The sequence below is a fragment of the Ovis canadensis genome, chromosome X, assembly GCF_042477335.2.
Source record: "Ovis canadensis isolate MfBH-ARS-UI-01 breed Bighorn chromosome X, ARS-UI_OviCan_v2, whole genome shotgun sequence".
In the NCBI taxonomy this organism is placed as follows: Eukaryota; Metazoa; Chordata; class Mammalia; order Artiodactyla; family Bovidae; genus Ovis; species Ovis canadensis.
The window spans coordinates 81,278,968-81,295,190 of NC_091727.1; the positions used below are offsets into that span (position 1 = coordinate 81,278,968).

A 16,223-nucleotide genomic window follows, 5' to 3' on the forward strand; every position below is an offset into this window, starting at 1 on the left:
GCTATCCTTGTTGGGTGCTTAGTTTTTCCAGACATATTTTTAGACTTTTGCTACTTAAATATGTGGCTGTAAACAACAGGTAGTGATGTTTTGTGTTTTTTTTAAATAGGTCTACTGAGATATTACTTACATGCCATAAAATGTACCATTTTAACTGTATGTTTCAATGAGCTTTATTAAATTTACTTAGTTGTGTAACCACTACCACAATTCAATTTTGGTTTCTGTTTTAATAACAGCTTTATTGAGATATAATTGACATCCCATACAATTCACCCATTTAAAGTGTTTTTGTCATATTCAGTGTTTTTATCGTATTCACAGAGCTGTGCTGTAGTCACCACTGTCTCAGTCTGGGACCCTATCATCCCTCCCAGCAGAAACTCCATCCCCACTAGCAGTCACTCCCCACCTCCTCTCTCCCCCAGCCTCCAGAAACCACAAATTTGCTTCTGTCTTTATGGATTGGCTTATGCTGGACATTTCCTATCCATGGAATCATACAGTTATGTGGATTTTTGAGACTGTTCAATCCTGATAATCAACAGATGATTTTTAGGGAAGAGCTACTGCACACGAAACACTGGGGTAGGTATATATGTATGTGTGTATATATATATACATATGGAATTTAATGGCATACACAGGCAGTTTAGATCTCGATTTCTACTCCTCATATATTGCTATTTTTGTAAAGCCATTACAAAAGAGTGACTATATATATGAAAGATTCATGAATATCGGTGTGTGTGTGTGTGTGTGTGTGTGTGTGTGTGGCTGATGTGCATCTGGGGTGTTCTTAGACCGACCTGGAGGAGGAGCCAGGGTTCGACCGCAGCTTGAGGAGAGAGGAAGAAGGCGTGTTCTGAAGCTACATCTAGTGTGGCTTTGAGCAGGGTCACTCAGGGCCTGTCACTGTCTTTTGCTCCCAAGACAAGTGTTGCTGGAAGGACAGGTGAATGGGCACCTGCAGGGGCACCTGGACGAGATTTACCACCTCAAACAGAACCTGGCCTGCACCAAGGAGAGAATGGTCTACCTGTCCTATGAGAGAGCCAAGGAGATCTGGGTGAGCAGCCCTGGGGGACCTTTGTGAGAAATGGCTGATAAGGAGGCGGTAATAGGGACCAGGCCAGCAGAAGATGAGGGAGTCTGCTCTGACATCCCTGGAGCCCAGGGAAGGGATCCTGCCTGGCACTGTGCCCCTGCAGCGCCTGGTCTTTATGATCATGCTACCCTCCCCCGGAGCCGGGGCCGGCTTAGGCAATCTGGGAACTCGGGCACAATCTGTGACTCTCCGGCTCCTGGGCAGTGGGGATGTGGGGTCCCAGCTTCACGGTCTTTCTCCTGCAAGAGGTCATGGAGACCTTCAAGAACCGCATGGGCAAGTTCAAGGCTCTGCAGCAGGTGACCCAGCTGGGGCTGACAGAGAGCCCACAGAGCTGGCCCTAGGACATGCTGTGCCACTTGATGAGCCTGCTGCTGATGCTGACCACGGTGCTTCTGGTCCTGCTGTCTGGGGTTTGTGCCTGCCCCCTGCTGCTGCTGCTGCACTTGCGCCTGCACACCTGCACCATGCTCCTGCTCCTTGGGCTCAGCACCCTGGCCTGGCAGAAGTGGCACGCCATCTCTGCCCCAGACTGGCAGGCCTGGGTCCCCTCCAGGTGGAGACAGTTTGCCAGGACCTCTCGGCCTCCACCCAAGGGGCCTTAAAGGGCCTGGCTTTGCTAGCTCCTCCCACCTCTCCAGATGGCCACTGCTCAGCTCTGCCTTTCCTGGTTCATCCCTGGTAGCCCGGTGATGCCCACCTGCTTCACGCTTCTCTTTCTCACCTGCAGACAGGAGGCTTATAAAAGATGAACATCTCTGGAGTACTGCACCCCTCTCTACCCTGCGTGCCTTCCCATGACCCAGTGACCCAATGCTCAGAGGCTCAGTTGCCCCCAAATGGTAGTGGCAGCCCCTGTGACATGGTTGTTTTTGGCAAAGAGAAACTACGATTATTTCACAGGGATGGAGAAGGAAGGGTCGGGAGGCAGGGTGGATGGGGGGCCAAAGCCCTGGAGGTGGGGACAGGTTCTGTTTTCCATTTTCGGGAGGCAGGCGTTTTCGTTTTTAGGGCTGGCAGAGACTCATGCAGGTGACACCGAAGAGACAGATGATGCCTCTGTTTTGGAAACACTGGAGAGTTCAGAGCTGTCATCCACCTTCTTCCCAAAAAGTTGCAAGATACAGTTTCGAAACTGGCAGGACAGAAAGGGTTATTGAATAGCAGAGCAGGTAGGGCCAGTGTGCTAGGCTAAATGCAATGGAGGGGTCCTGTGAGGATAGCAGTCCTTATGTGTCACCTTGATGGCTTAGGAGGCCTGAAGCTGAAACTCCAATATTTTGGCCACCTGATGAGAAGAACTGACTCATTGGAAAAGACTCTGATGCTGGGAAAGATCGAAGGCAGGAGAAGGGGACGACTGGGGATGAGATGGCTAGATGGTATCACCAACTCAATGGACGTGAGTTTGAGTGAACTCTGGCAGTTGGTGATGGACAGGGAGGCCTGGCATGTTGTAGTCCATGGGGTCACAAAGAGTCGGACAGAACTGAGCAACTGAACTGAACTGACAGCTTACACATTCAGAATCTACAAGAATGGAGGAAGGCGCCATTTACTCCTTGCACAGGTGGATAGTCTATCCCTGAATATTCGATTATCTGAGTTATCTAATTGACCCGTTGATGGTGACTACTGTGGGCCAACGGAGAAGGCAATGGCACCCCACTCCAATACCTTGCCTGGAAAATCCCATGGACGGATGAGCCTGGTGGGCTGCAGTCCATGGGGTCGTGAAGAGTCGGACACGACTGAGCGACTTCACTTTCACTTTTCACTTTCATGCATTGGAGAAGGAAAATGGAAACCCACTCCAGTATTCTTGCCTGGAGAATCCCAGGGACAGGGGAGACTGGTGGGCTGCCGTCTACGGGGTCGCACAGAGTCGGACACAACTGAAGCGACTTAGCAGCAGCAGCAGCACTGTGGGCCAAATTGTGCTCCTCCAAAGATATGTTCAAGTCCTAATCCTTGGAGCCTGTAACTGTGATCTTATTTGGAAATAAGTCTTCAGAGATATGATTAAGGTGCATATTATCATGAGGTCATATTGGAGTAGGGTGGGCCCTCATCCAATGACAGATGTCCTCAGGAAAAGAAGGCAATTTGGATTCAGACACAGAAGAACACCATGTGAAGGCAAAGGGCAGAGATCACAGGGACTCATCTCCAATGCGAGGAACACCAGAGGTTATGGGTACCTGTCAGGACCTAGGAGAAAGAACCAACCCTGCCCACACCCTGATCTCAAACCAAGAGAGAATAGATTTCTATTGTTTGAACACCCCTAGCTTGTGGTACTTTGTTATGACAGCCCCACAAAACATATACAGTGACGAAAAATGATCCCAGCTAAGGGGCCAATGTCTGGAAGAATCTCAGAGGCATTCTAGTGAAAAGGAAAGTGACTGTTGTCTTGTTTCTGTTCTGTCAACAAGGGGCCAAGTGAGGATTAGGTAGGCAAGAGCCCACCTCATCTTTTCAACCAAGAGTCTTCTGGCATCAGGAGGACTCTGATCCGTGCTGTGCTGTGCTTAGTCGCTCATTTGTGTCTGACTCTTAGCAACCCCGCTGACTGTAGCCCACCAGGCTCCTCTGTCCATGGGGATTCTCCAGGCCAGAATACTGGAATGGATTGCCATGTGCTCCTTCAGGGGATCTTCCCAATCCAGAAATTGAACCCAGCTCTCCTGCACTGCAGGCGGATTCTTTACTGTCTGAGCTATCAGGGAAGCCCAAGAATACTGGAGTGGGTAGCCTATCCCTTCTCCAGGGGATCTTCCTGACCCAGGAATCGAACTGGGGTCTCCGACATTGCAGGCAGATTCTTTACCAGCTGAGCTACCAGGGAAGCCCTCTGCTCTTTGCTACTGAACCCCTAATGGGATGTATGCATTTCCCAGATTATATCTCATGACTGAGTTAAAAACAATGCTTTGAGAATACAAAGCAGAGGTGTTTCCTATATATTTGGGGCCTGTTCTTGACTACCTCCAACATCAAAACTCTAACAAAAACATAATTGTTGAAGTCAGTAACACCAGAATTGGGCTGAGCAGCAGAACAGACTCAGCTGAAGACCCAGCAGATGAGGCTGAGGGATCCATTGGCCACACATTCAGCATCTATATACTGAGCACCCACGCTGAACCCATGTGTCCTTGGGGCATCTGCATTGAATCAAAAGAGCAACATTTCATGTCCTTGTGGAGCTCCATTCCAGAAAATTCTCTCTGAATGCAACAGGAAGGGATAACAGTGTGGAAAGGGTGAAAGCAAAGTTCGAAAGCCTGGAGAATCTGGGAATGCAGACAGTGGTAGAGGAGGGCGAGTTCCAGAGGGGAGAATGAAAAGCTCAATAAAAGACAAAGATGGCCTAGGATTCCGCAAGCGAAAGCCAAACCTCAGAAGAGACCCATGGGAAAGACAGGAAATGGGGGCCGAGGGGTGAGCTCTGCTCTTGGTGTGAAGTCCTGGGGACTCCATAGTGGTGTTGGTCATACTCGATAACCTAAACATTACCATGGTGAGATGTGAGGCTCCTGGGAGAGTGGTATTCTGACCCGCAGACCTTTCTGATTATCAAGTCACTTCACATCTACTCGACACCTTAGTGGAGTGGACATGATGGATTTGTGGAAGAATAAGGCAAATGGCCTATCAAAGATGATGGGCCTTACAGTTAGGTGATGATGGTCACCTGTAACTTTGCAAGAAGTCTAGGAGTCATGGGCAGTTTACTGCTGAGGCTCAATATGCCAGCTTCTGGTGGCTGCCATCTGGAAAGACCACAGCATGTCCTGCCTGGACTGATCCACAAAGTTAAGAAGGCCAAAAGTCAGCACAGGCAAGAAGGGCCTCTGTGTCCTTGTCAGAATTAGGGTTTGAATATGGAAAGATTAAGTTCATGAGAAGAGTTGTGTCTGTGAAATCAAGACGCACATGCCCAGGGTACTTTGTATGCTAGATGCATTCTGGCAATCCTAGGGTGTCTGAGCTCTGGGCTCAGCTAAGGCCAGCCAATGGGATGGGCACGAACACATAGTGCCCTGCAGGAAGTGCCCACTGTCAGGCCCAGACCATAAAAGGATCCAGAGGGACAGCTGTCTGGGGCTGGGTCACTGGTGCCGAGCCTCCCAAGGTTATTTTCCCAGAGGTCATTTTCAGGCTTCCCACAGACACACTTCCTGGTGGGAGCCATCACTGGGCTCTTCCAGGGTCTATCTGCAGTTTGCTCTGCCAACTGTGTGCCTTACCTGGCGGTTCATGAAGACATAGATAATGGGGTTGTAGATAGTGGCACTTTTGGCAAAGTAGGCTGGCAGGGCAGCCACCAGAGGGTGGAAGGCATAGCCGGGGTGTGCAGCGGCGAAGCAGGCAAAGAAGGTGTAGGGCCCCCAGCAGAGACAGTAGGCAAAGATCATCACCATCACCATGCGGGTTACCTCCTTCTCCGCCTTCTGGGTGGACTCAGATTCTTTCTGCTGCTTTGCCACCTGGGGGAGATGGAGAATCATCCTGGGGACCATGAGGGGTATCTCAGGAGATTCACTGCTGCTGACTTCCCTGGTGGCTCAGATGGTAAAGCGTCTGCCTACAATGCGGGAGACCCGGGTTTGATCCCTGAGTTGGGAAGATCCCCCGGAGAAGGAAATGGCCACCCACTCCAGTACTCCCACCTAAGGGAGTGCCTGGCCTGGCCAGGGCTGGTCTTGTGGGAGCTCTTAGAGGCTTCGAGCAGAGCTTGGCTAACACCTGCCATACCCTTGGCTTCGCTTGGTTCCCATCAGGAGGCGGGGAAGGAGCTACTGAGGCTGTTTCCAGCCTCCTCTGGTCCCTTATCAGAGTGTGTCCCCCGCCCCACCGCCCCACCCCATGGTCAGGTCTCAAGGGTGACTGATGGCTGGGGTGTGTCCTGTAGCCCGGATTCCACAGCTCATGACTCGCCCAGCCCAAGTTGTGTGTGGCTGTCCATGGAAGTCAGCTAAGTTGCTTCTGATCCCTGAATGCCAACCGGGGGTGGGGGTGGGCAGCGAGAAGGGGGAGCAAATCACAGGCTGAAGGCAGGGGGAGGGGAGCTTATCTCAGCCGAGATGACCTCCCCTCCACAAAGAGCTGCGACAGCTCATGCTGAGCCGATTGTGGGCACAAGCCGCTTTGGAGAGGAAAGGCACCACCCCAGAGGCCTCCGACTCTGCGTGCCAGGCCCGGGAGGCACCTTCAGGCCAAGCTGATTGACAAAGGCACGACTTCTGTGTGGTGTTTCAGGCAACTCAGGGGAGTGCAGAGTTCTCAGAAGCCCTTCTCCTGCCTTGCTCTGATTTCCTGCACCCTGGTAGTGGGGTGAGGGGGAGGGGACCAGCTTCTCAGGGAGGAGGGTGTGAATGCACCCCTTGGACAGCCCTGTGATGGGAGCCCTCAGGTGGCAGCCTTTTGAAAACACCCCTTGCTTTGCAGGTTTTGCTTTGGGATCTGGCTGTCTGGCTAGCTTTCCTCCCCACCCACCTTCCCGGTGTCAGCTTTGGGTCCCTCCACGAAGAGAGGGGGGCCGTCCCTGCCCACCCTGTACAGGCAGGGCCAAGGAAGCCTCACGTCTGGTTTGGAGGCAGGAGAGCAGACTGTGCAGTCCTCTGTGGCTTCCCCCGGCCTGCATGATCCTGCTGGCAGGAGGGAAGCCACAAGGGTGAGGCGCTCACCGCTCGGATGGCCAGCCACACTTGCAGGTAGCAAAGGATGATGACGCTGAGCGGGATGAAGCAACACGTGATCATGAGAACGATCATGTACGACTGCACCCCTGGGTAGGAGCTGCCACTGAACACATCAGGGCCACATGAAGTCTTCAGGCCGTGGGGCCAGTACCTGCGGAGAAGAGCCGGAAGCCCATGCTGAAATGGGCAGGGACCAGGATCTCCACCCCGGGACCCCAATGACTTGATTGAGGGTTGTTGGGCTTTTTTTAAATTATTATTGTGGTGAAATTCACATTACCCGAATTGACTTTTTTTTTTTTTTTTTTTGCAGTGAACAGTTCAGAGCCATCTAGGACATACATGGTATGGGGCAACTGCCACCTCTGTCTGCTTCCATGACATTTTCATCACCACCCCCCAAAGGAAGGCCTTTGGTAGAATTTCTGTAAATCCTTCTTCATCTCTGATCTAATTTTCCCCTCTTTTTTTTGGGGGGGGGGTGGTAAAACACACATAGGTGGCGCAGAAGGTAAAGCATCTGCCCGCAATGTGGGAGACCCGGGTTCGATCCCTGGGTCAGGAGACTCCCCTGTAGAAGGAAATGGCAACCCACTCCAGTACTCTTGCCTAGAAAATTCCATGGATGGAGGCATCTGGTGTGCTACAGTCCATGGGGTCACAAAGAGTCAGACACGACTAAGTGACTTTACTTTCTTTTTTTCTTTACACATAATTAGGAGGTTTGGTGCATTCGCGATGTTGTGCATCCATCACCAATCTGGTTCTAGAACATTTTCGTCATTCCCATCACATCCCCTTTTTACAAAGGGGAGGCGAGGCACCCTCTTGCCTTAAGAACAGCTGTGAGCCCCTGAGGATTACATGAGCATGTGTTCAACAATCCCAGATATTGTGGGCATGGGGGCAGGAGGAGGGTGACAGACAGAGCCTCGCCTCCATGACGATGGAAGCTTCCCGAAGAAAACTTGTTCACCAGCTTGCAGCAGAAGACAGAAATACAGCGGCCTTGTCCCATCCCGCCCACCCAAATATCAGAGCTGCTTCCTTGGAAATTCGGGTCTTCTCCCAAAGAATCCACCTGATGAGGACACTGGTGAGCTGTGACCCAAGGAGCCTCTGCAAAGGGGGCCCCTTAGCAGGTGCAAGAAAGAGGCCTGGGACAGAGTGGGTAAGACTCTGTGTGCCCAGTGATCCAGTGTGCCCATGGCCTGAGCCTGCAGTGTTCCTCTCTGAGCTCTCATGAGCTGCTCCTGTCTGGGAGAAACAGACCTTTGCTGAGGCTTGGAGACCACAGGGCCTGCGCCCATGTGGCAGCCAGGCAGAGTCATATAGCCACAGACCCGGCCTGCTTGAAGGGCCCTCAGGAGGAGTCAGGTCTATTTCCACTTCACTCCTGGGGCCACAGAGGCCCAGAGACAGAGAGTGATTTGCCCCAAGGTCTCAAAATGAACGATGAATTTGACCCTCCTTGCCCTGTTCTACACACATTGTCTTCCTGGCACCCCGCCTCCTCACCTACTCCAACCAAAGATGGGTGGAGCCGTCCACACAGCAGCCCAGATCCAGGAGAAGGCGATGCCCGCAATGGCCAACTTGGCATCAAATCTGACGTTGCCAAAGGGCTTGCAGACCACCATCCACCTCTCCCAGGAGATGATGGCCAAGGACCAGAGACCGGTGATCCCTTTGGGGCAGAGCAGACATAGGAGGGCTTTGAGTCAACACTTTGCAAGATCAAGAGGGAGAACGCCCCCCACACACACCCTCCCGCCACCTACCTGCAAAACCTGATTCTCCAAAAAGTGTTTTTGAGTCCATGGAGCAGCAGGTCTCTTGGTCAATTTCCTTCTCTAACACCTGTGTCCCCTGTTCCTTCCCTGATGTGCATGCAGCCGCCTCCCTTTGCCTTCTCTGGTTCAGCCTCATGGCCCACCTCACTTCTCGTCTCTCTTTTATCTGGCCACCAGCCTTTCTCATGATACTGTCAGTGCAAGTCCTGATGGCCACGTACACCCCTGAGGCCACACTAAGGTGCCACCATCCCAGCCAAGGCCGGGAAACAGGATGTGTCCAGTGACTGGCACACTGTAGCTGTGGGCATGCCTGCCCTCAGCCCAGGCCTTTCAGCACTCCCTACCTGGCAGCAATCTGCGTGGAATTCAGGGTTCCATGAGCTGGGATGGGGCAACAATGTGTTCGTTTCCACCAATGTCTGCTGGACACTTGGCCTCCCTTACTCCCAACATGAGTGCAGTAGTGTTAGCAGCACCTGTGGCTTGTCACTTTACAGAGGTGCCAGGCATTTGCCAAGATGACTATATTCATTACCATGCTGACCTTTCAGGGGCTCTCCAGCCAGAGAGAGTTGATACTTTCATGGAGTGGTGTCCTGAATACTTCTACAAACTACTTTTAATATGAACACTTTAAAAATGAGGGACTGTGTCATTAAGTCATGTTTCATACTTTAATAACCGTATTTCAGTATCATCGGCTTCCTTGGGAATCTATGGCTCCCCAAACTGCTGACCTGAGAGCAGACCTTGAGCAGAGACGGGATGGATGGGATGGAGGAGCCACTCGAGGGCCATGGCACCAGCTACCCACGGTGCCCGAAAGGTTTGAACTTGGTCAGGTCAGTGGGCAGAGGTGACACTGCCAATGGCTCAGGTCACTGACCAGGTCCCCTCTCACCTGCCCCGCTAATCCTGTCTTTCTATGGCTCATCTCTTGAGAATCCAAACTGGAGATCACTGTAGGGCAATGAGACAAACCCAACATATATGTGGGTGCCAAGGACCCAGGCATGTGAGCAGGTGGCCATGGGAACTTAAAACCGGGAGGAGGCAGCTGCAAGCCTTTGCTGCTTTGATGGCTGGGGGCCTGGAGACAGGGCACACGTGCTGAGCACTGGGGCCCTTGGACTCCTTGTCATCTTTGGTGGATGCCAAACTGCAACCCCGCAGCCCTTGGTTTTCTCCTGGGGATGTGTGCCCCTGAGGGCTCCATGTCCTCTTCTTCAGAGGCCTCTGGCAAGCAGACCTGGCCTCCCAGAATGCCCCAGCCTTGCCTAGTGCTCAGCGTGTGATAGACGCCAGCCAGCCCTGGTTTCCTCACATCCTCCCAGCCGTTGGTGAGCCTCCTCTCGGTCTCCCCCTCTGAGCCCCTCATCCCCATCTCAGCCTGCCATCCTGGGCCTTCTCCATCCCTTGTCTGCCCACCCAGCCTTTGGCCACCCAACCAGCCTAGCTGTTGGTGCCCCACCCTCCTCGGCCACTTGGCGTGAGTGCCCTTGCATCCTTCGGACCCAACATCCAGCTCCCTCATGGCCTCCTCCAGGTCCCGGTCCTCTAAGGACTGATGGCACCATATTCTCACTATCCAGATGCCTGACAGCACAGAGCGATGAACACAGGGGCTTGACAGCCAATGGAGATCTCAGTAGAGCCATGACCCATGGAGAAATGAGCAATCAGGCTGGGGAAAGGGACGCAGGATCTAGTTTCAATATCTCGGGAGCTCTCCTGGGAATTGCTTCCTTGCCAGGGAAAAACTGACACAGGTGAGCTGAAAGGGCACGTGTCCCAGATTTGAGTGGGAGTCTCATTTGGGGTGCCCAGAGGCCTCCTATGCCACCCTGTTCTCAGATTATGTGGATCTGTCTGTCTCTGCCCATGCCAGCTACATGGTCTCAAACTGAATGTCACCAGGTCAGGTCTATTTCAGAGCAGACACTCTAATGGTCCCAGCCCAGCTTCCCCAGCAGGTCTGTCCCCCTTCAAAGATGTGCTGAGCCTGCGTCCCACGGCTGCCTCTGGTGATTTCGCCACATGATGGTCTCCTTTATGTGCAGCAGGCTGGGTCTCCCCCAAACCCAGGCCCCCAGGTGACTTACCACACAAGGAGACAGTGTAGCCCTCCACGACACACAGGGGGTGGCCCAGCACAAAGTAGCCATACATCTGGTTCACAACGCTGATGGTGCTGGCGATGATGGTCTCTGCCAGGTCAGCAATGGCCAAGTTAACCAGGATCCAGTTGAGAGGGTGGCGGAGCTTCTTGAACCTCATGGTGGCTGCCAGCACGAGCCCATTAGTGAAGACAGACGCGATGACCACGAAGACCATCCAGGCGCTGGTGAGGTGATATACCCATCTGGGAGCAATGTGGTAATTGGGGCCTTCAAAGGGATCTGGAGGCAGGAGGTACAGAGTGAGCAGAGGACTCGGGCAGCCGCTTCATCACCTATATGGCCACACCTGCCCTTGCCTTTGCAACTGGCCTTTCCCCCTAGCTTTGTTCATCTGCAGGCAACCTTCCCTCGATTCTGTCTCTCAGACCCAAGGCCGTGACCTGCTGGAAACACCTGCATGGGCATCCTTGAGCTTAACAAAGCATCATCCATGCCAGGTATTGCTCCCTGGTCTGAGTTGCCCACCCACTCCTGGAGTGTGGTTGGCTGGCTCCTGCTCCCCTGAAAGCCCACCAGTGCCCTGGTGCTGTTGCCTGTGTGCGCTACACATCATTCTGTCGTCAGATCTTTGCTTGTGGTCTCCCTCATACCCAGGTCCTCGGCTGGTTCATACCATCCAGTCTGGCTCTGTGCCCTTGCCTTCTAGGACCCTTTCCAGATTCCCCAGCTGAGATTTAACTCCATATTGGAGCTCTGTACGTGTGTGTCCTGTCTTCCTCACTGGCCTGTGTCTCGTGCATGTACAGTCAGTGCCCTGAGAATGAATGATTGAGGGCCTTTGCTATGGATTGGATTGTGTCCCTTCCAAAAAAAGGCATGTGGGAATCATAACCCCCACTCCCTCAGAATGTGACCTTATTTAGAGAAAGGGTTTGTACAGAGATGATCAAGTTTTGATGACATCACTAGGCTGGCCCTAGTCCAATAGGACTTGTGTCCTTACAAAAAGGCAAAATTTGGACACAGACGCATTCGGGAGAAGATGGCTGTGTGAAAATGAAAGCAAGGATCAGGGTGGTGTTTCAATAACCAAGGGATATCACGGATTACCAGAGATTATTAAAACTTGGGGGAGGGATACCGTGGATTACCAGAGACTACTATAACCCAGGGGAGGGATACCATGGATTGCTGGAGACTACCATAAACTGGGGGAGGGATACTACAGATTACCAGAAACTACCATAACCCTGGTGGTGTTCCCTGGTGGCTGGTTTGGGGGATTAGCCACCTGGATGGGTGAGGAAAATCTGATGGTTATCAGCTCTGAGCTCTGCTGTAAAGGGATAAGCTACCCACTCCAGTGTTCTTGGGCTTCCTTGGTGGCTCAGCTGGTAAAGAATCTGCCTGCAATGCAGGAGACCTGGGTTCAATCCCTGGGTTGGAAAGGTCTCCTGGAGAAGTAAATGGCAGTCCACTGTGGTACACTTGCCTGGAAAATCCCATGGATGGAGGAGCCTGGTAGCCACCGTCCATGGGGTTGCAAAGAGTCAAACATGACTGAGCAACTTCACTCACTCACCATAACCCAGGGGAGGGACCTGGAACAGAGTGTCCCTCAGAGCCACTGGAAGGAGCCAACCCTGTCGAGCCCGTGATCACTGGCCTCCTGAACTGGGAAATGATCAATTTCTGTTGCTTTAGCCACCCAGTCTGTGGTGCTTTGTCATGGCAGCTGGAGCAAACACACACATAATGAAAATGAGGAGTAACTCCCCTTTATTATGACAGTGGGTCTACACCTTTCTCTGTTGGAAGGACCTTTCTGCCACCACCATTTTAGCAGATTACTCAACCGCTAAGTGATGGAGAAGGCAATAGCACCCCACTCCAGTACTCTTGCCTGGAACATCCCATGGAGAGAGGAGCCTGGTAGGCAGTCCAAGGGGTCGCTAAGAGTCAGACACAACTGAGTGACTTCACTTTCACTTTTCACTTTCATGCATTAGAGAAGTAAATGGCAACCCACTCCAGTGTTCTTGCCTGGAGAATCCCAGGGACAGGGGAGCCTGGTGGGCTGCCATCTATGGGGTTGCACAGAGTCAGACACGACTGAAGTGACTTAGCAGCAGCAAGTGATGGAAACAGGATGATGGGGAGGGGGGTTGGGCAGAAGGGCATGGGTCAGTCCAGGAACAATCAACTCATTTTCTTCAACAAATAAATTGCAAGGACATTGAGGGAAAACTTCTAAAAGTATGATTTTGCATTTATGTTTTTAAAGAGTCCTTTCTTTAGAGCTACCTTCTGAAGACTTACAGAGGAAACGATGTGATGTTTTGGATCTGCTTCCAGAAATTGGCAGGAGTGGTTAATGGACAGGATAGAGAGGAAATAAGAGAAGTGGTGGACACACTAGTGGAAGGAACAAGTGATGGGTACCCAGTGCCATTATCCTCTCCTTCTATTTTGCTAGAAATTTTGAGTAATCTGCTCAGCGGTTGAGTAATCTGCTAAAATGGTGGTGGCAGAAAGTTCCTTCCAACAGAGAAAGGTGTAGACCAACTGTCATAATAAAGGGGAGTTACTCCTCATTTTCATTTCGTTCACATGAATTTTTGTAAAAAAAAAAAATTTACAATAAGGAAATCTGGGGCATTGACAAAGCCCCAGGGGCCTCCAGGAAGAACACTGTTGGGTCTCCATCAGGGACATTCTGGGGTGAAAACCATCAGGTCAATGTGAAGTTCACAGTTCTCCACCAGTTTGGCTTGGGAACCTTATTGTTGGTCCTGCTCTGGGTGTCAAGGAGCCGATGTGTCTTCTGGAAATTGTGGCAAGTGAGACATTTTTCCCTTGGACAGCAAGGAGATCTAACCAGTCCATCCTAAAGGAAATCAATCCTGAATATTCATTGGAAGGACGGATGCTGAACCTGAAGCTCCAATCCTTTGGCCACCTGATGTGAAGAATGGACTCATTGGAAAAGACCCTGATTCTGGGAAAGATTGAAGGTGGGAGGAGAAGGGGATGACAGAGAGTGAGATGGTTGGATGGCATCACCGACTCAATGGACATGAGTTTGAGTGAACTCCAGGAGTTGGTGATGGACAGGGAGGCCTGGTGTGCTGCAGTCCACGGGGTCGCAAAGAGTTGGACAGGACTGAGCAACTGAACTGAACTGAACTGAGACATATTTGAAGGAACTGAAGGTCTTCAGTTGGAAGGAGGGACCTGTGGGGTTAGGGGCTGGGGGTCATTGGTATCTTCAGCTCTCTGACGGGCTGACAGACAAAGCCTTGTGACTGGGCCATGCCCAGGGCTGAATGCCAGCTGCCTCAACACAGTTTTCTACTGTCTGGTGCGGCTGAAGCACCTCTCTTCAGGAGCCGAGCTAACTTCTTCCCTAGTACATGCCGCCAGGGGCCAAGGGCTCCAGGGTGAGCTTGGACAAGACAGCAGCCATGCTCTCTTCTATCCTTAGGCTCTCGAAGGCACTCACCCCACTCTGGGCCACCTGAGCCTCCCGCTCCTGCTGGCCATCTCCATTTGGCTTTGGGAGATGCAAAGATGATTTAGGCCCAGGTTCTCTCCCCAGGAAGAGAGCCCCCGCATAGACGCAATGGGGTTGAGGGCAATGAGTGCTCACTAGCAGTCTAGGACAGGGATTCTCAGAGGCTCTGTGAAGCCAATGTGGTTTAAAAATGCACATTCGATATGATGGTGTCCTCAGGGGCTTCCCTGGTGGCTCAGATAGTAAAGTATCTGCCTGCAATGCAGGGGACCTGGGTTTGATCCCTGGGTCAGGAAGATCCCCTGAAGGAGGAAATGGCAACCCTCTCCAGTAGTCTTGCCTGGAGAATCCCATGGACAGAGGAGCCTGGTGTGGGCTATAGTCCATGGGGTCACAGAGTTGGACACGACTGAACGACTTCACTTTCTTTCTTTCTTTTTGTATTCAGAAAGTACCCCCCCACACACACACCATTCATGGCATCATAAAAACTAAGGGGAGCAATGGGGTACAGAGGCTCTCTGGGGTGGAGGGGTGGCCAGCCAGCACCCCATTTGCAGCCACTTGGGCCTGTGTCCCCGGAGGGCTATTCCAGCCTGTCCGACCCAGCCTGCTTGCTCACCTCTGGTGGAGTTGCTGTTGGTGTAGGTAAAGATGCTCCCCTGGGTGCTCTCCTCAAAGTTGGCCTGCAGCTGCCCACCTGCAAGCCTTTGGGGGCCCCATGTGTGGGCCATGGCTCTGCAAAGCCCTGTCCCTGATGCCCGCCAGCCTTGGCACTGCCTGGGGGGCCACAGCGCTTTATACCAGCCTGTGGGATCAGCCCAGGCCTCCTCACCTTAAAAGCCCCCAAACCCTTCACCATCTGATCTCTTAATTGGGCCTGGGACTTAGACCTCCTCCTCCCCCAGCGCTGGGCTTGCTGGCTCCTGGGTGAGCCCACGGGGGTGGCTCAGAGGGATTTGCTGGGAGCCAAACTCCGAGCCAGGGTGCTGCGGGGGGCCGCCGTGGGCCCTTGCTCCTGTTTCCCTGTCCTCTCTTCCTTTCTACCATCCAGCACCTGCTCTAGGCCAGGCAGGCCCAAGCAGCGGGCTTTTCAGTCCAGAGCCCAGCCCTGCCTTTCACAGCGGCTCCTCCCCAAGCAACTTTGGGGGCCTTGGGCTGGGACGTGGAGCCTCCTGGAGGGTCAGGCTGCGTTGAGGGCCCAGATGGATACAAGTTGGACCACTGGGGCTCCTTCCCCAGGAAGGGGTGGGCATCCCACCATCCATCTGGCTCTCCCTTCCCCTCCTACCTTGCTCCCCATGAGCTACAGCTCCCCTGGTCACCAGAGGGCTCATCCAGGCCCCCTAGCAGCCATCCTGAAGCCCCCAAAGGTGCCCACAGGCCCCACCTGTCCAACTCTCCCTTCCCTGAATTCACAACTTTCCTTGAACTGCCCTTGACTAGGACTTCCTCTAGACGTGCCTTCAAAAGTGAACCTCTCTGCAGAATGTTCCAGACAGGCTGCCTCCGCTGTCCCATTGCACCCACTGCTGTCTGGCTGCCGCTGGCTGAGCACTTGGCAGGGGCACCAGTTACCTAGAAATTGCTCGATTCTCCAGCCTTGCCTGTCTCCACACAAGAAGGCATATACACATGCTCAGGGCAGCATCATTCACAAGAGGTCAAACTGACCCAAAGTCAAATCAACAGGTGAATGGACACCCAACCAAATGTGGTATATCCATGTACTGGAATATTATAAAGTCATAACAAGGGATGAAATCGTGATGCATGTTACAACATGAAGGAACCTCAAAAAGATGATGTTAACTGAAAGGAGCAGACACAAACGATCTCAGATGGTGGAAGGCCCAGAATAGACAAGCCCACAGAAACAGCAGATTGGTGGGTGCCAGGGGCTGGGAGGAGGGGTGTGGAGAGGGATTCCGTAGAGAAAGAGATGCCTTGGGTGGTGATGAAATAATTGTAAAA

General features: G+C 52.5%; 2 protein-coding genes across 3 annotated transcripts in view; one reads left to right on the plus strand and one right to left on the minus strand.

Annotated features, from left to right (window-relative positions):
* The window catches only part of TEX28 (testis expressed 28), a 15,498-nt gene extending 13,741 nt beyond the window's left edge, over window positions 1-1,757 (plus strand). Inside the window, 2 exon segments of the mRNA XM_070291199.1 lie at window positions 934-1,069; window positions 1,357-1,757. Coding sequence (XP_070147300.1) covers window positions 934-1,069; window positions 1,357-1,713 — 493 coding nt within the window. The 3' untranslated portion in view covers window positions 1,714-1,757.
* LOC138930362 (long-wave-sensitive opsin 1) lies at window positions 216-14,983 on the minus strand. 2 transcript variants are annotated; one of them, XM_070290437.1, is made up of 6 exons: window positions 11,409-11,527; window positions 10,718-11,014; window positions 8,338-8,506; window positions 6,805-6,970; window positions 5,365-5,604; window positions 216-2,243 (listed from the first exon to the last, which is right to left on the minus strand). In XM_070290437.1, exons 2-6 carry the CDS (start codon window positions 10,947-10,949, stop codon window positions 2,133-2,135), a joined length of 918 nt encoding a protein of 305 aa, XP_070146538.1. In that variant the 5' UTR covers window positions 10,950-11,014; window positions 11,409-11,527; the 3' UTR covers window positions 216-2,132. The 2 variants fall into 2 exon arrangements, with proteins under 2 accessions (XP_070146538.1, XP_070146539.1); XM_070290438.1 differs by lacking the exon at window positions 11,409-11,527 and adding an exon at window positions 14,872-14,983 and having other exon boundaries at window positions 222-2,243.
* Between the last annotated feature and the right edge of the window lie 1,240 nt (window positions 14,984-16,223).